The following is a 19,616-nucleotide window of genomic DNA, read 5'->3' on the forward strand; positions in this document are numbered from 1 at the left end:
TTGCTATACGTGTGTTTTTTTGTGCATTGGCATATCTTTGTCCCTATCTTTGTCAAAGAAATACCTAGGTATATCAGTTTAACAGCTGAGAGACCTAGTTGCCCTGCATGAATACCATTTTCCCAAAAGGTTATGGCATCATTTTTCCAAAAGTTGTGGCTTCTAACAAGGTCACGCCTTTCCAAAGATCATAAAATCTCCATAAGGTTATGGAGATTTCCGTTTTCCAAAATTCTTGGCGGTCTCCCATCCAAGTCCTAACCTGGGCTGCCCCTGCTTAGCTTCCGAAACCACACGTCGGACACAAGTCTGGATGTTACAGAACAAGCACAAGCCGAGCTGTGCCGGCACAGGGCTTTTAATGGCCGTTTCTGGGCACCGTGGAGCTGTTCACGATCCAGAGCGGGGCTTTCCCGTATCGAAAGCCGTCTTCTCCCGGCACCGTCACGGTGGGCTTCGTCTCGATCAGGCACGACATGGTGAGCGGCTCCCACTGGGACGAGGGGACGGCAAAGCCTTGAATGCAGGGAAGTGGCTCCTTCGGCTGCAGGTCTGGAAGGCAAAAAAGAAGCCGAGAAAAATGGCTTGTGGTCATTATGAAGAATATAGGAAGCTGTTTTATACAGTACTAGCTGTGCCCAGCCACGCATTGCTGTGGCGAAGTCTGGTCGGTCAATGCAACTTAAGCAACGTGCTGAATTCTTGACAGAAGAACCACTGATTCACCTAGTTGCATTGCCATGTTAACAAATGGAGAGGACTCTTGTATCATTAAGGATTGTGTAGAAGAGGGAACATCAGAGGGTTTTGTTATCGGGTGAGAAGCAAAGAGAAGCATGAGAGAATCAGACATCCAAAGACATTGCCCATGGGATGCCTGGATGTGTTACTATCCTGCAGAGGACTTCTCTCATGTCCCCGCATGGGAAGCTAGGGCTGACAGACAGGAGCTCACTCTGTCTTGCAGATTCCAACCGCCAAACTTCAGGTCAGCAGTTCAGCTGGCACAAGGATTTAACCCATTGCCCCACTGCGGCTCAGAGGGTGCGTCTTAGTACTTGGTTGTGTTGGAAATGACAACCTTCTTCAAGCCTTCTCTAGTAATGTTTATCTATGGTCCTGTTGCTTGCCGTTTCCTGTATGTATACTCTGGTGTGCAGCTTCCTTTATTCTATGGTTTCTGAGAAGTTATAAATGTGGTTGCACACCCACATGCTCTTCCTATCTGTTTTTTTGACTACCTGACCTGTTGATAGCTGTTTCATTATAAGAGAGATGCCCTGACTAGATGGCACAGCGAATGATATATCTGAAACTGGATAAGTTTTGTACCTATATATGCTGAACACATGAAGGTTGTGAGTAAATCAAATACGCTATTTATTTTTTTTATCAAAGTCTACTTCATTTTTGTCTCTTGAGTGCATGATGTAAAACAAATTGTTTTATGGGAGAGTGGATATATATATATAGGGCACTGAAAAACACTTCTGAAGCACTGCTGTTTTTTATGCACGGGCAAAACTTCTGTTTTCCTAACAGACCAGAGATAACAGGTTATTTAGTCTAACAACTGAATCCATTGCCTAGCATAATTATATCTGGTTGTATACTACAAGAGAAGATTCTACTCTAAAGGGTTTTTGACTCTTCTCTAAAAGGCATTTTCCAAAAAGTTGTATGGTTAGCCAAATCTACTGAACTTCCCCTTTCTATGCAACCATTAAAAGTAGAGGTGCCCAACTGGTTTTCAATATGCACCCAGTCAGGAAGGAATAACAGCTTTCTCTGGTTTCAGAGGGTCCTTTTCTTGCTGGAGAAATTGCTTTAGCTCTATCTGGTTGCCTCTGTTGGGTTACACAAAAAAATTATGTTGCCACCTAGTGACTGTTTTAAGAATTTGCATGAATTCAGGAGAATTCCTGAATTCCTGTCTATTCTAAATAATAGACAGTATATTTTGCTCTTTGATGCTGCAAACCAAGCACTTAAGAAGGAAGAAAAGGAGCTGAGAAGGCATTCTCTCTAGAAATCTCTATACTCTTGAGCATGACTGGAAGAAATTGACCATGGCATCACACTGGAGGACCTATTGGTGTGCACAGGCTGATAAACCATCAGTTGTACGGTGTTGATTTTGCACCTTTCTGTGTCCAAAGAATAGTCCCTACCAGGGATTTAGGGACCTTTCCCCCAAAGGAAACCTTCCCTTCCTCCCTTGAGTTGAAAATAATTTCTTACCGGGTCTCATGTGAGTCCGCAAGTTGGGGTACAGTTTCTGCAAGTGTTTCTCATCGTAATTCTTTGAAAAGTGAGCTTCGGTCTTGAAATCGTTGCGGGTGGCAAACCTGGGACATGATAGGTTTGCTCATCAGGAATACATTTGCATCCATTTTAAGAATTTTGAAAACCTGTCCTTTCATTGCAATCCCATCCTGACTATTGCAATGAGGTATACATCACTTAAAGAGTGTCTTGCTTATGGGAGAGGCAGTTAGTTTTATGTCTTGGAGGACATCATGAGTCCCATCTTGGGAGAAATGCAGCATGATAGAGATAGATAGACTCATAGATAGATAGATAGATAGATAGATAGATAGATAGATAGATAGATAGATAGATAGGCTCATAGATAGATAGATAGATGATAGATAGATAGATAGATAGATAGATAGATAGATAGATAGATAGACTCATAGATAGATAGATAGATAGATAGATAGACTCATAGATAGATAGATAGATAGATAGATAGATAGATAGATAGATAGATAGATAGATAGATAGATAGACTCATAGATAGATAGATAGATAGATAGATAGATAGATAGATAGATAGATAGATAGATAGATAGATAGATAGATAGATAGATAGACAGACTCATAGATAGATAGATAGATAGATAGATAGATAGATAGATAGATAGATAGATAGATAGATAGATGATAGATAGATAGATAGACTCATAGATAGACTCATAGATAGATAGATATCCTATCTATCTATCTATCTATCTATCTATCTATCTATCTATCTATCTATCTATCTATCTATCTATCACCAGGGTTGCCAATTTGGACACAGGATGGGGTTCCTGTAACTTTAATCCTGAACAGAATAGATTTGTCTATGCCTTCCTCTGATACTAAGAAAGTATGACAGGCCCAGGACTTTATCATACGAAGCGTATTAAGTACAATTACAACAGGATAAGTGGTTGGGATTTATTGCACGATGCTATGTCTGTCCCATAGCTGTATTGCACTTGAATTGAGACTGGATTGTCTCTTTTCATTGACAGTGAAAACCTGTCAATGAATCCCAATATTGCTGTTGTTCTGCCACTACGTCTTGTGCGATAGTTTCCTTCTGCCGCAGTTCCGATATTGCAAAGCAGAGGAAGGTATTGCAATTGCATGACTACGTAGTTGTGACATAATAGGGGGAAATCACACAGCAAATACATGTAAGACATAGTTTGTGCCAAAGACTGATTATGGAAACGCATATCAACAAGAAACCAACTAAGCACAACTACGAGTTATGAAAGTGAGTTCCAATAAAAGCATGTTTCCATTTGCTTAAACAATGCAATTGTCACTAAACTACACAGTGGTGCCCATGGTCCAGTGCTCAAACTACTAGATCACACTGACACATAAAAAGAGAGATCTATCTTCTTTCTGTGTTTTTTCAATGGCATTTCAAATAATCTTGCCTTCTCCTGCCGGACAAGCTACTAGCTCAGATTTCTACTATAGGTTTGGTGTGCTTAAATAGGCTATTTTCTCTATCTTGTGAGTCAAATTACAGAAAATGAATGCATGTTTTATGCCATAGTTTTACCTGAATTTAGGTGATTTGTGCAGCTGCTTTACTACCGGACCCACGAGTTGCTGCTGTGGCACTTTCACTGGAGGAAGGGAGTGGAGCTCCTGGATGTTTATGAAAAAAATGAGAGATAGGAGAAGAAAGAGGTCAAAAGACAAGATATGGAGTTGGGCAGGTTGAAAGGAAAGCCTGAATGTCGTGATAGCCATTTGTAACAATATGCAAGGCTGGAAGGGTGCATCTACACTGTGGAATGAATGCAGTTTGATACAACTTCAATTGCCATGGCTTCATGCTGTGGAATTCTGGGAGTTGTAGTTTGATGAGACTCCAGAACTCTTTGACAAAACTACAACTCCTGGGATTCGACAGCACTGAGCCATGACATCTAAAGAAGCCTCAAACTGGATTAACTCTACAGTGTAGATGAACCCAAAGGTGGAATGAGCTTGTCTTCTGCTGCTCCCAAAACAAGGCAATGTTGCACCTCAGCGCTGGTTCATCTTGCTCTTAACACACGCTCCACCACAGCAGGCTAGATTTAAATAGTTTATTGATAAAACATAGCAAAGTCTGAATAAAAAGCAGTAAAGAAAGCAGACATCCAAATGCAATGGCAGTCAATAAAAAGCAATATTTTAAATGCAAAGGCAGTCAGTCAAAAAAGGCTATAAACAAAAGGTAAAAGCAATTTGCAGAATATACTTCCAAGTCTCTGATATAGGAAATTAGTCCTGAAAAACAAGACACCATGAACTTCAGAGTAAAATCCAAAATACAGTTTCCAGGCATGAATGAGAATTCTTTTCCATGAGCTTAGACAAGGCAGGAGATGGGCTTCCAAAAATCAACGTTGCTTCGTCTGAAATCTCTCTCTGTTTCTCCTGTATTTACCCATATTTACAAGCCAAGAAAGCATTTCTCTGCCCTTGAATTCCCACATGTTTGCCAGCTATTCTAAGGGAATATATATTTATTTATTTATTACAGTCGATGACCAGCAACATAAAATGTACAAGCATCAGAATAGCATAGAAACATATGCAATTAGATATTAAGAAACACACTGAAGAACAAGGTTAAAACACAGTATTGAATGTGGTAGTTAAAATGGTATAAAACATTTATATGCTAAAATGGCAAAGGTAAATGCTGAAGCAAATATTAAAACCTACTAAAACTTTGGCAACATCTTGCACCGACAAGCTATAGCTGCTGCACAAAAGCTAGCAACTTTGGCAGTAATTTTGGGGTCTTGGTCTGCAAAAAGATAATCAACATAAAACCTTACAGATCTCCCTGGTAAACTTTCTAAAATTGGATTTATAAAATGTTTACGAAGGTCTCGGTAAAAAAAGCAGTACAAGACATGCTCCACAGTTTCCACTGCCTCAGCCTCACAGGGACATAGGCGTTCATTGTATGGTACTTTGTTATATCTACCCTCAAGTACAGCTGAAGGGAGTACATCGAACTTAGCCAAAGAGAAGGCCTTCCTATGTTTTGGGATAATAAGGTTATCTAAGTACTCTGCGGGAAGAAGCACTCTCCCACTGTCCCTAAAGACTGGAAGTGCTGTTAGTTCTATTCCAAGGGAATGTCTGGGGCAATGAACCTTTAATCTTAACACTATCTAGGGAAGATTCCTCTGACTCGCTGCCAGAAACACCTGGAATTTGTTGATGTTCCAAATCCTGTGAAAGGTCACCCTTATCATTAGTTTCTGTTTCTTCTCTAGCCTGCAGTCTCTCTGACAATTTAGAGCCAGAGCCTTCAGCATTTCCAGCATCAGAGCCTTTGAGATTTCCCTCTTCAGCATTGCTTTGGTCAGCCTGCATAAACCCAAATCCCCCTTCATCATCAGACTGAACCACGACAGGCAAGACATTCTAATTAAACCTCTTAATGCTAAGAGTCATTCAACAATTAAAGAAACTAACCTGAAAAATAGTTTTCTAAGAAGCAGCCATGTCAATCTCTTACAGCATAAAAACAAAAGGGAGGAAAGAAATGTGGCAGCTCCTTTAAGACTAAGAATGGTGAATATGATCAAGGTTTTGGCCCAAATTGGAGCTGAGCGGTCAAAGGTCCTAAACCTATTCAAGGTTGAAGGTTCAGAACCTTGGAGAGCTCCAGAAGCGGAAAATTACGTGTGCTTGTTTTCATAAAGAAAAGGTTCTTCCTCTGCTGAATAAGTCATTCCTAATGCAATAATAAAATATCATAGCAGCCTTCCTAGGACACCCAAAGAGATCTCTCCATGGATTTCTATGCCAGAAGGATATTCAAATCCTAGTTCTCCAGATGCTTTTCCCAGCACTCAAACAATGGCGTAAAGTTGGCTCTCCACAGCACAGTACTCTTTTCATGTTATCTTCTGCAAACTAAAGCCTACCTTCCTCAGAAAGTCTTTTGGGAAGAACTGGAAAGGCGTGGCCAGTTGTCGTCCGGAAATGAGCAGAGGGAGTGGGTTGTTAGTCACAATCAGGGTGGTCTTGTCTTGATTGAACTCCGAGGATCTCAACATGATGGCGATCTCTCCTCGGTGTCGCTCCAGGCGCTCCCGGAATTCAGCATCGGTCACCGGGATGAAATACTGGGTCTGGAAGAAAGGGAGACAGCAAAGGAGAGGAGCAAAGGGGACGTGGTAGAGCAATATAAGAAGTAGCGTCACTCTGGATAAGGCCGCTTGGCCCATCTTTCTCTTCCTACCATGCCCAATCAGGAAACCCAACTGGGGCAACTTGCAGTTTCTCAAGTCGCTCCTGACACGCACATGGGTTAAACTCAGGCAAGGGCAAACTTGGGCCCTCCAGGTGTTTTGGACTTCAACTCCCACAATTCCTAACAGCCTACCGGCTGTTAGGAATTGTGGGAGTTGAAGTCCAAAACACCTGGAGGGCCCAAGTTTGCCCATGCCTGGTTTTAATGAATGATTCCAGGTTCTATTTAGTGTCCTTATTCTTGTACAGTCAGACATCCACATGTGGGTTTAACTTTTTCAGATTTGATTATTCATAAGTATGATTAATACACTATCTCTAGGGATCTCTAGGTCAACATCCACCGTACATTCACACTGGAAGACCTAGTGATTCATAGAGAGAACATTATGAAAAAATATCCAGATCTTCCTTGGTGATTCTCTGGTCAACTGGAAGTCCTGAAGTTTCCCAAAGAGGTGTTCTCTCAAGAAAAAAAATAGCAGGATTGCTGTGAGTTTTCAGGGCTGTCGGGCCATGTTCCAGAAGCATTCTCTCCTGACGTTTTGCCAACATCTACTGGCAGGTATCCTCAGAGGTTGTGAGGTCTGTTAGAAATGAGGCAAGTGGTGATATATATATATATATATATATATATATATATATATATATATCTGTGGAATGATGTCCAGGTTGGGAAAAAGAACTCTTGTCTGTTTGAGTTGCAATATTGCTACTCCCATGGCAAGTGTGATGTCTCAGGGACCTTTGGCCCATGACCCCGCAGCCATCATAGATCAAACTGAAGAGGATTTGGGCTTTTTTCCATCTCAGCAAGATTCCGTTCCTTTCCAGATGTCTCCTGTTGACATTTTCGTGCCAGAGCCAATTAGAGACGCCCTTGAAACAGAGCCTGTTTTTCCGGAAGGCTTGGTGTTTGATAGGAAGGCTTTTCTCAAAACACATCGCTCCCAAAAGCAGATTTTAAGGAGAAGCACGAGATTAGCGGAGAGAGGCGATTGTGACTAAACCATTTCCCTTGGGAAGTTTCGGGGAGGCAGGCATATGGTACAATGTTGAAACAGCTCCGTTCTCTGGGAAGATTTGGGGAGTCAAACACCTGCTTTGGGGGAGCTCCTGAACTTCCATAAAAGTTCTGCACTGAGCTTTCCTTATCACGGTGTCAACGTGACTAATGATTGAAGAACATCGTCTCTTGTTCCTGAGCTTCCAAGCGGCCCTCTGGTGCGCTTACTCACAAGTAGACCGGGAGTTGCGTCCCACTCCTTGCCAAGTTTGGACTGCGTTTCAGATCCACCAAGAAATACCATGCCTAGCCTTGAATCCTTGTTCTGGACTTTACTTCAAGAATCTCCCTGTGAAACCTTGCTCTTTCCCCACTCAAACCTCCAAGAGTTTGAGTGTGTTTCGGTTATTTGGATTATAGACTTTGGACTCTAATACTGGACATATAACTTCATTTTATTGGACTAATTTTGATCTTCTCTAAAAGGTCAACTGCTGGACTATATACTCTGCTTATTTTTTTTTAAGAAATTTTATTGCTTTAATAAAGATATTAGATTGTTTATTGGCCTCCGTGTTGGTTTGCAGTGTTTGCGCTGCTTAGGGGTGTTACAGTAAGAAGCAGCCAGGCTTTGAAGCTGCAAGGCTATTCAATGCTAATCAAGCTGGCCAATTGCAACATTCACACTTGCCTCAAACAGACAAGTGTTTTTTTTCTCCCACCTGGAGCATTCCACAGATATATAAACCCCACTTGCCGAGTTTCCAATAGACCTCACAACATCTGAGGATGCCTGTCATAGATGTGGATGAAAGGTCAGGAGAGAATGCTTTTGGAACATGGCCGGACAGCCTGGAAAACTCACAGCAACCCAGTAATTCCAGCCATAAAAGCCTTTAACAACAAAAAATAGCATTTTCCTATTTGTATTTCCCCCCACTTTTATATGGGTTCTGTGCCCCAATCCCACAAAAGTGGATACCCAATGGTATAATGGGCCAGGCTGTGGCACAGCTGGCTAGTAAGCAACTGCAATAAATCACTACTGACTGAGAGGTCATGAGTTCGAAGCCCGGGTTGGGTTAAGCCCCCGACCATTAAATAGCCCGGCTTGCTGTTGACCTATGCAGCCTCGAAAGACAGTTGCATCTGTCAATTAGGAAAATTTAGGTACGCTTTATGCGGGAGGCTAATTTAACTAATTTACAACATCATAAAACTGCCAGAAAAACACGAGGAAAGGAATGAGGAAGTACAGCCACTAGTGGACAGTGAAGCAACAGCTCCCCCTGTGGCCGGAATTGTGAAGCTGGAAAAAAAAGTTAAATGCCTCTGTGTCTGTCTATATATGTTGTTTGTCTGTTGGCATTGAATGTTTGCCATATATGTGTTCACTGTAATCCGCCCTGAGTCCCCTTCGTGGTGAGAAGGGCAGAATATAAATACTGTAAATAAATAAATAATATAATATACTTTTTCCTTATATCATACATATAGTTTTGGATTCCTCTACCGTGTCCTCCCCAACTAGACTTTGCTTTTCTGAGCTAAACAGACCCCAGAGTTACTGATGTGTGACATCTTTAGATCTAGATACAGAATTGCAAACAATGGGTTCTTTCAGCTGCGAGAAGAGTTCTGAAATTTGGAACTGAGCAACTGGTTTCCAAAAGAAAGAGCTGCAGTTTACAGAATTTTTACCTTAAAGTCCCAAAATGTTGTGACTTTGAGGAGTGTGTTTTTTAGATGTTCCCCAGAAGACTGTCAGTTCCAATCATACTTTCATCCTACTTTCATGAAAGAAAACCTAAGTGCTCTGGTTTCCTGCCCTTCCGACTCTTGTTGGTGCAGCAAATGGAGACAGCTATTGGTTTCTCCTTGTATCCCAAGTGCTTATAATGGTCTGTGAGGCCCCTCTGGTCTACTGGCCAACAGCATCCTGTCTTCTGCATTAACAATTGTGATGGTGGCATGTCATGACATAAAGCAGCAAGTGGCATTGCGATGTCAAGGGGGGCAAACCAAAGCTTTGAAAAGTTACCTTTTGTGCCACTTCCTCCAGAACAGGAAACTCCACCACTGAATCCACTTGCTATACCATTATCTCTGTTCATAATAATTTTGGCGGAGGGTCAGGTCATGCTGACTGGATTCCTACGCAACATATTCCACTGTTAAATATCCCTTACCAGCAGGAAGTTCTGCCTAATGTTTAGGTATAATCTCTTTTCCTGCAATTTGGAATCCAATGCAAATTCGAATCCATTGCACCACAATCTGAACTTTAGTCAACAGTGTGATGCAGCAGATGAAAAAGCCAATGTGTTGCACCTCAGCACTGGTTCACCTTGCTCTTAACACACACTCCACCACAGCAGACTTGATTTTTTCAGTTTATTGATAAAAGATAGCATAATCTTAATAAAAAAAAGCAGTAAAGAAAGCAGTAATCCAATTTCAAAGGCAATCTGCAGAATATAGTTCAACGTCTCTAATATAGCAAATCAGTCCTGAAAAACAAGGTAGCGTGAACTCAAAAATACAACCCAAACACAGAATCTAGGCAGGAACAAAAGCAAGAATCTTTTTCCTTGAGCAGAGACAAGGCAGGAATTAAACTTCCAACATCGACATTGCTTCATCTGAAATCTTTCCCTGTTTCTCCCTATTTAACCATGCTTACAAGCTAAGATAGCATTCCTCTGACCGTGGGTTCCCACACATTTACTAGCTATTCTCACAGAACACCTGGGATGAACTCTTAACCTTAACCTTGTGTCTCTGTCTAAGGAAGACTCCTCTGACTCGCTGCCCAAGCCACCTGGACTTGGTTGATGTTATCACTAACTTCAGCTTCCCTGCTAGCCTGCGGCTTTTCTGACAATTCAGAACCTTCAACATTTCCTTGGTCAACCTGCAAAAATCCAACCCCCCCCCCCCCTTCATCATCGGACTGAACCACAACACAATGTTATTCTGGCTGCATCAAAAGGAGTATACATCAAGAGACGTCATGTATTCTACCTTGGTCAGACCTCACCTGGAATAATAGCCCTGTGTCTAGTTCTTAGCAAAGGAGTTCAAGAAAGAGATGGACAAGTGGGAAAATGTCCAAAAATGGGCTACCAAAAGGGTCCAAGGTCTGGAAACCATGAATCCATATGAAGAGCAGCTTAGAGAGCCATGTATATTTGGCTCGTAGAAGAGAAATTTAAGAGGAAGCATGAGAGCCATGTTTCGAGCTTTTTTTCTGCTGCTCCAGACACTATACTGAGCAACAGATTCATAGAATCATAGAATCCTAGAATTGGAAGAGATCTCATGGGTCATCCAGTCCAACCCCCTGCCAAGAAGCAGGAACATCACATCCAAAGCACCCCCGACAGATGACCATCCAGCCTCTGCTTAAAAACCTCCAAAGAAGGAGCCTCCACCACACTCCAGGGCAGAGTGTTCCACTGCTGAACAGCTCTCACAGTGAGGAAGTTCTTCCTAATGTTCAACTACAGGAAGAGAGATTCCAACTAAACATTAGGAAGAACTTCCTGGTTGTAAGAGCTGTCCATGTTGGAATATGTAGTATTTTGGAATATAATGGTGCATGTGAAATTAGTAGGGTTAAATAGGGCATGACATTTATTAAAAGGGCTTAAATTATTATTTCTTCAGGTTTATCTGAAGTTCCTTGAGTTACGGTTAACTCAGAGCTTCCAGTAGTATCAAATACACCACATGACTTCCCTGGAACTAGACACTATACTCCTATATTTGGCCTGCATCAATAGGAGTCTAGTGTCTAGATTGGTGGTTCTCAACCTGTGGCTCCCCAGGTGTTTTGGCCTGCAACTCCCAGAAATCCCAGTCAGTTTACCAGCTGTTAGGATTTCTGGGAGTTGAAGGCCAAAATATTTGGGGAACCACAGGCTGAGAACCACTGGTCTAGATCCAGGGAAGTCATGCGACCCCTCTATTCTGCCTTGGTCAGACCACACCTGGAATCACACTGTGTCCAATTCTGGGCTCTGCAATTGAAGGGAGAGGTTGACTCTAAGCTGGAAAGTGTCCAGAGGAGGACAACTAAAATGATCAAGGGTCTAGAGAACAAGCCCTATGAGGAGCGGCTTAAAGAGCTGGGCATGTTTAGCCTGCAGAAGAGAAGGTGGAGATGAGACATATATAGAGATGAGACATAGCCATATATATAGGAAGTTATAGGGAGGAAGGAGCAAGCTTGTTTTCTGCTGCCTTGGAGGCTAGGATGCAATGGAACAATGGCTTCAAACTACAGGAAAGGAGATTCCACCTGAACATCAGGAAGAACTTTCTCACTGTGAGAGCTGTTCAGCAGTGGAACTCTCTGCACCAGAGTGTGGTGAAGGCTCCTTCTTTGGAGGCTTTGAAGCAGAGACTGGATGGCCATCTGTTGGGGGTGCTTTGAATGTGATTTTCCTGATTCTTGGCAGAATGGGGTTGGACTGGATGGCCCACCAGGTCTCATCCAACTCTAGGATTCTATGATTCTATGATTCTATGTTGATATTCAGTGGAAGAGTGACATAGAACTACACGATTTGCACTATTCACGCCATTGATTCTTTCTTTCCTTTGTTATCTGAGTTAGTGAAAGAGGAAAAAAGTTACTTTCACTCACCAGGTTCGGATGGTGTGAGTAATACGCCTTCCGCTTCAAGCAGAAATTAGTGTCCATCTTGTCCAAAATCCTCCTGGAAAGAAAGAAGGAAAAAGAATTGAATGGAAACTTAGCACACTGTTATGAATTTTATGCATTTCTTTTATTTTTGCCAGTGGGACTAGATAAACATACAGCTGGAATGGAATTTTCTTTCATGACATGGTTTGATACCCCTCTGATGGTAAGTTTATACACTAAAAATGTGCTTTTTATTACAGAAAATGATAGATTAATTTCCCAAAAGACTTCTCAAAGAAAAAAAAAATGGCCACTGATCTTTGCTTTTTGGCAGAGGCTTCTGACATATAAAACAGTCCATTATTCCATAGTCAGAAATCCTTATTCCTCTCCTGGCAGCCAAATAAATTCTAAGAATCTGCACCCAATTCTAAAAATTCTAAATTCTAAGAATCTCAAATCCTTCACAGACTTATAGGAAGCTATGGGAATTAAATAGTACATTATGGGTTAGGTTGAAATACAACTGGAATATAAGAAATACAATTAAAAATTCATTTCAAAACACATAATCCCCACCAGCAGCGTGCCCAGTATCCTTCTCCAAAGGCCTGTGGGCAAAGAAAGGCTTTGACCTGTCTGCAAAATGACCACAATCTCCAGTATCTGTTAGGGAAAATATCCACAAAGGAAATAAATTAATTTGACATGGAAATCTTGAGATTGTCCAGTGATCCCATCGAATAAGAAAACTTGGCAACTGATGCCTAGTCTCTCTGGGCAACTAATTCTGCTTTTTCTCACCAAAAAGTGGTAGGCCGGGTGGTCATTTGATCACAATGCATATGATGGTTACCTGGTAGTCTGCAGTTGTAAACCATCCCACTGTTTTTGGATTTGTGACAGCATCTCAGAGCTTAGTATCACCACACTATAGTTATGGCACTTGCAATGAGTGAGTTCAGCAACTGCCAGAACCGGGGATTCGGAAGTCCGGTGTCTAAGTCATCCAGATGGCCAAATCAGACACAGACAAGTAGAAGGCAAAAGCAGAGCTTTATTCTCAATTGCTAGAGAGGATGTCAGCAGAGAACGCACTTTAAAGTACTGACATACTGCAATTGAAAATACAGAGCATTTTTATTTCATTTGACAGCCTGTAAAGGACTCAGGCAGGGGGGAATCTTTTTAAAAATCCCACCTCTGACACCAATTGTGGAGAAGGATGATGGTTCTATTAATTAATTATTATATATTTTATATCCGCTGCCACCAGTTATTAAACATGTTTTTATTTAAAAGCTGCCACCAAATTATAGATGTTTTATAATGCTGCCACCAAATTACAAAGGGGATTATCAACTCTTGCCACCACTATTGGAAAATTTAGCCACTGGCTACTTAGAGAGGAGACTTTTAATTTTCTTCCTTCTTCTTGTTTATTCTTGATGTGTGTATATATGACAGATTGAGATGTTTGAGAGAACAATAAAAAGTTTATTCAGGCACAGCTTAATGGTTACAATTTCTCACTTAGAGGCACTTTCCTTAACAATTGCAATAACAGAATGAGGTGATTCAAGCTTCCTAAAATGTCACTTCTTTCTCCACTAACAGACTACCTTAAAATAAGCCACCAAACTTATTTTAAACTGACTCAAATAAACTCTTGAGCCTCCCTGATTCCCTCAACTGAGAATCAGACTTCCCTGTACCTTATCAGGGCACAGACTACCTAAAATAAGTCACCAAACTTATTTTAGAATGGACTCAAATCCCACATTTGAGCCACCCTGATCCTCCAACTGAGAATGAGACTTCCCTGTGGTTCGCTGACCACAGACACTGACTGACTGAGTTTCCCTCCAAATTCTGCTCTCTCTTCAGCTAACCCAGTTGGCTCCACCCCCTTCTCCATGGCAACCACTCATGAGAGCAGAGTAACTGAAATATTAACCCTTTTTAAAACACAGTTAAACATGGCATCTGTAAACTAAAATTCATACTTCTTTACACAGCCATTCAAGAAAACCGAGCTAGCTCTTGATTGGTTGGAAAACAGTCCAGCTAGGACCCGTATTCTGAGTGGCTCAGGACTCCATCCAATGTTTTTGCTTGTTAGCTGTTCATATGGGAGAAAATCCAATAAACTGTCATTGACAGATCTGAAGTGTCAGGCCATTTAATGGTCCACCTCCTAAAGGGGTGCAATCTGAAAGGAATTGTTGTAGTTCAGCCTGAGGCTGAGATTGGGCCCATTCAGCCAGTAATTGTACCTGCACCTGCTTTGCCAGAGGATTCTGGGTTTGGGCCTGACGTCCAGCCAGAATTTGGGCCTGAGATGCAGCCAGAGTCTGTTCCAGTGGATTCTGGGACCAGAGACAGAATGGTTGCAAGCAGGCATTCTGAACCACATTCTTCTCCGCATTCTTCTCCGCTGTCAAGGCCAGTTCTCCAGGTGCCAGATGGACATTCTAGTTTAGAGGAGGATAATGTGTTTGACAGGAGGGAGGTGATCACTCACAGAAGAAGGAAGCATGAATGTTTACGGAGTAAACGACTGCTTTTGAAGTGCACTAATGAGTAGTTTTCTTGAGAGAAATAGTTTTCTCATGGAAGGAAGACCTTGAATTTTCCTTAAATGCCTGGTCCCTCTCTGCTATGGCAGAGGTGTCAACTTAGCAATTCAGAGAGGAAGATCTTTGCTCCATGTTCTTGTATGTTTTGCAGCTGTGGATTTTGATTCAAGTTCCTGCCTTGTTTTTGCCTTTGAATCCAGTTGAATGCTCCAGTGACTTTGCCGTGTGGATTTTAATACCTTGGATCATATTGGAGTTTGATCCTGCATTCTAGCCCTGTTTCCTGTGGTTCCAGATTGTTTCATGCCTTGGAATTGAATCTTGTTTGGACTACTCTTGATACTTTTCGTGGGACTGAGTTGGAGTTCTGGTTTGGACTATGATATTTGAGTGACTTTCTTAGACTCTTGCTTTAAGACTTTCAAGTACATTGCTCTTGTGGATTTAAACCCATTTTATTGACTCTGAACTTTATTTGCTTGTGCTTACTTATAGTATTCAAGAAACAGCTTGTTTGCTTATATTCTGGGTTCCAGTGTGGTTTCAAGGTGCCTATGCAGCCTAGGGGTGCAATAATTATCAGGTAATGGGGTCCATTATGAGTTTAATTGTCTTGCTCTGGTGAATGTATTAGGGTTAGTCCAATGTACACAATAGATATTTGGGGATGATGTCCATTGCAATAGGTGAAACTGGCTTGGTGCATGAGTGCCAGATCCTTCTCACAGATATCACTGATCTTATCAAGGGGAGCAGGAAACACTCTGACATACATTCATTGAGTAATTTCCCCCATTTGTCAGGAATATAAGATTGTATGGATTGAATGAAATTGTATAAAAGGTGTATGGTTGGGATCTATAGAGGCTAGAGATGCCATCCTAAGAAATGAAGCCTGGAAAACCACAAAGAAGAAAGGAATTCATGAACAGTAATGAAAAGTTGCTGAACTGCTGACATTGATGACCAGAGACAAATGATTAACTCTTGGTGGAAAACAACATGTTTACATTACCAGAGACAATGGCTCTTTTAGTTAAGAAAATGTTTACAAGGTTCTTTACATTAAAAAAGGAATCAATCTATGCACCTTAAGAAGGAAAACCAATGATCACTTAAGGAAGAAAAGTCAACATCTGTCCAGAAACTGATGGAGTTAACAAGTTTAAGCTGGAAAACACCTGCCATTCATTTACAACTTTTTGGAGCAACATCAGCCGAAATACTGTCCAAAAATTGTGGCCAACTGGTCCACCCGCCATCTTCTGCAAGGAATGGAAGAAGATGGTGTATCCGCAGAATGACAGATTTGATGGGAACGCAATCTGGCCTACTTCAGGATCTCTTTTCCAGAAGAAGGAAGAAGAGATGGTAATGTATGAAAGCTGAGGAGTGAATGTGTATATGTGTATGAATGCTGAGTAAAAATATAAAATCCCCTTTGTTTGTGTAGCCTATGCAAGAATCTGCCTAATACTCTGTCTCATTGTGAACAAAATAAAATAACCTTTTAAATGCTTTTTAAAGTTTCAAAAGTATTTATGATAGTCTCCCTATCCATTGTGAGGGGATTATAGGAATTAAAGGCAGAGGTTTTGGGTGCAACCAGACGACCTTCCAGGAACAGTTTACACAAAAAGTTAGTGTAAAGCAAAAACAGGCCTCGCTGGATTTTGCAGAGCCGCAGTTTCTATTTCGTATATTGTATGTACTCGAGTATAAGCTGACACAAATATAAGCCGAGGCACCTAATTTTACCACCAAAAAACTGGGACTCCAGTATAAGCCGAGAGTGGTAAATTTCAGAAATAAAAATAGATACCAATAAAATTACATTAATTGAGGCATCTGTAGGTTAAATATTTTTGAATATTTACATAAAGCTCAAATTTAAGATAAGACTGTCCAACTCTGATCAAATCATTATTCTCATCTTCTTTGATGTAAATGTGCTTATGTATCCTTTTAATAATAATAGAGTAAAATAATACATGTAATAATAATAAATACAGGAAAATAATACATGTAATAATAAATAGAGTAAAATAATAAATGCAACAATAATAATAAGATCAGAGTGAAATAATAAATGTATTATTATTAATAATAATAATAATAATAATAATAATAATAATAATAAAAATAGAGTAAAATAAATGTAATAGTAGGAACAATAATAGAGAAAAATAATAAATGTACCATATATTCTTGACTATAAGCCGACCCAAATATAAGCCAACCAAGGCCCTCACCCGAGTATAAGCCAAGGGGGGCACTTTCAGTCTTAAAAAAAGGGCTGAAAAACTAGGCATATATTCGAGTATATACAGTAATTGTATATATTTCATAATTTGGGGACTCGATTTCTCGATATCACTTGGATACCACTTTAATAGGGGCCTCAGTGGCGCAATGGGTTAATCCTTCTGCTGATGACCTGAAGGTTGCAGTTTGAATCCACAGAACGGGGTGAGCTCCCGCTGTTAGCCCTAGCTCCTGCCAACCTAGCAGTTCGAAAACATTCAAATGTGAGTAGATCAATAGGTACCGCTACAGCGGGAAAAAGCAAAAAGATGCTCCAAGCAGTCATGTCGGTCACACGACCAGTAGGTTACAATGCAGGCTCCATGATTTGGAAATGGAGAATAATACCTCCTCCAGAGCCAGAGATGAACACAGCCTCCAGAGCCGGAACTGAAAGGAGAAGCCTTTGCCTGTGTGTGTCTCATTGTAACAAGGCATTGAATGTTTGCCTGTCTTTGTTTACATACTGTAATCTTGTCTGGATCTGCAATACAGACAATGATGAAGGGTTGCCAGGCCCAGCATCTGAGACAGTAGAAAGTAGAATAACAACAGCTGAAGTCTGACACTGAGGAAGCTACTCCTGCAAAACTGTGGCATAGACACCGAGAATTAGAAGCCCTGGCCCTTGAGCGCCCTAACTGGAGGTCAGCTGTGACCAGCAGTGCTGTGGAATTTAAAGAGGCACAAATGGGAAGCGAAAGGGAGAAACGTGCCAAGAGGAAGGCACATCAAACCAACCCTGACCAGGACTGCCTTCCACCTGAAAACAGAACATGGGGGTCACGAAAAGGGGTCTACAGTAACCTACGTACCCACCACCAAGACACTACACTTGGAGGGCCATCATCCTCGGGTTATGAGGGATCGCCTAAGTAAAGGTAAAATTCATATTATCTGCTTTGGTTATCTAGATTATATGACAGTGTAGGTCCAGCCTTCCAACCACAAAATCAACCAAAGCTTATGCTTGGCAACTGGTAGTTTGCAAATTAGGAGGCAGAGCATTTTAATATTCCTTTTTTCAGGTGCACCAAAAATCGTAAGAATTTTCCAGTAGAGTGAAAACTCAAGTTTTGAGCCAGACAGATGTCATCTATATGGAATTTGAAGTAAAATGCATGCAGATAGACCTCTCTGAGTATCCATTGCCTTAGAAAACTGTGTAAAATTCAGAGGGTCATCACAAATCAACAAACAACTTGAATATGCACAATGCTAGGAGACACAGAGAAGGAGACATACGAGGGTTGAATGAAAAGAAATGCCTCCACCTTCATAACTCCTCAACAGATGGCAGTCCTGGTCTGCGGCAGGTCCTGGCTTCTTCAGTAGACTCTCATCTACAGTTGCATTTGGAGGGAAGCCTTAGCATTGAACGGTTGTGTTGTTAAAGTGCAAAGTATGGAACCCTGTGCAGACGGTCAGTCAATGCGACTTAAGCAACATGCACTCATTGAATTCTTGATCGCAGAAGGTGTCACCCCAAAGGAGATTCATCAGAGAATGTAGCTGCTTATGGTGATTGTGTTGATGTGAGTACTTTGTGTCGCTGAGCAAGTAAGTTTAAAGATGTTGAGGTGGGAACATCTGACTTGCGTGACAAACAAAGAGTTGGACGTCCTGTGACAGCAACCACCGAGTTTCACAAGCAAAAGGTGGACAGATTGATTCAGGACGATCGTCGTATCACTCAGAGAGAAATTTCAAGCATAATCAGCATTTCACAAGAACGAGTGGGTCACATTATTGCTTGGCTTGGCTATCGGGAGATCTGTGCACAATGGGGACTGTGAGATGCCAGTTGCGGAAACAGAGTGTTGACTTCTTCCGTGACAGTTTCAGAAAACTTGTTCAACGTTGGCAGAAATGTATCCAATTGTCTGGTGATTATGTGGAAAAGTGAATAGTGGTAGTCAAAGGATGATTTCTGCATTTGATTTATTGAAATATTCCCATCCAAACCCAAGTAACGAAGGTGGAGGCATTACTTTTCATTCAACCCTCGTAGCACATGCCCAGTGTACATCCCCACCCATGATTGAATCACTGTTGTTAAATCACCTGGAGATGCAGAAAATCAATTTCACCAGCCCTCCGTGGCTGGGCCACCTCATTCATGGGAGCAATGGGGCATCGCAACAGGTTGCCAAACATCTGGAGATATGAGGTTGAAACCTCTGTCCACTTCTGTCTCCATCCTCATTGCCAATAGATATCAGAGCGAGAGCCCATCCCATTGGAAGATGGCTCAAGGCACCATCATCCTTGGACGGTTGTCTGTTCCAGGGCGTCAAATTCTAGAGTGAACATTGACAAGTGACAGTTAAACTGTTACACGAAGCCCAACAAGATTCTATGGACAGAACAGGAATCTCTTCTGTTTGAGAAGAATGTGGAGAACGGGACAATTCATCACAGCATCACCAGTGGGAAAAATAGCAACCTTAAACGTAGTTTCTTCCATTCAACCAAGATTGGATTGTCGTTCCCATGTCAGTAGCTTTTTTTTTTTTAGGTT

At 41.4% G+C, this 19,616-nt stretch overlaps 1 protein-coding gene across 2 annotated transcripts; it reads right to left on the reverse strand.

Annotated features, from left to right (window-relative positions):
* Window positions 1–342: 342 nt before the first annotated feature.
* On the reverse strand, window positions 343–19,403 carry tsga13 (testis specific 13). Of its 2 annotated transcripts, none has more exons than XM_062983332.1 (6): window positions 19,160–19,403; window positions 12,213–12,285; window positions 6,228–6,434; window positions 3,848–3,936; window positions 2,242–2,348; window positions 343–552 (listed from the first exon to the last, which is right to left on the reverse strand). In XM_062983332.1, exons 1-6 carry the CDS (start codon window positions 19,210–19,212, stop codon window positions 359–361), a joined length of 723 nt encoding a protein of 240 aa, XP_062839402.1. In that variant the 5' UTR covers window positions 19,213–19,403; the 3' UTR covers window positions 343–358. The 2 variants fall into 2 exon arrangements, with proteins under 2 accessions (XP_062839402.1, XP_062839403.1); XM_062983333.1 differs by lacking the exon at window positions 19,160–19,403 and adding an exon at window positions 12,792–12,938.
* Between the last annotated feature and the right edge of the window lie 213 nt (window positions 19,404–19,616).

Source organism: Anolis carolinensis, chromosome 5, assembly GCF_035594765.1.
Source record: "Anolis carolinensis isolate JA03-04 chromosome 5, rAnoCar3.1.pri, whole genome shotgun sequence".
Taxonomy (NCBI): domain Eukaryota; kingdom Metazoa; phylum Chordata; class Lepidosauria; order Squamata; family Dactyloidae; genus Anolis; species Anolis carolinensis.

Excerpts from the sequence above, each read along its gene's own strand:
- tsga13 (XM_062983332.1), bottom strand. The coding sequence starts at position 19,212 with ATGAGGTGGCCCAGCCACGGAGGGCTGGTGAAATTGATTTTCTGCATC. Across the intron at positions 12,286-19,159 it reads TTGATTTTCTGCATCTCCAG|GAGGATTTTGGACAAGATGG; the intron begins GTGATTTAACAA and ends CTTTCTTTCCAG. Across the intron at positions 2,349-3,847 it reads CACAAATCACCTAAATTCAG|GTTTGCCACCCGCAACGATT; the intron begins GTAAAACTATGG and ends ATCATGTCCCAG.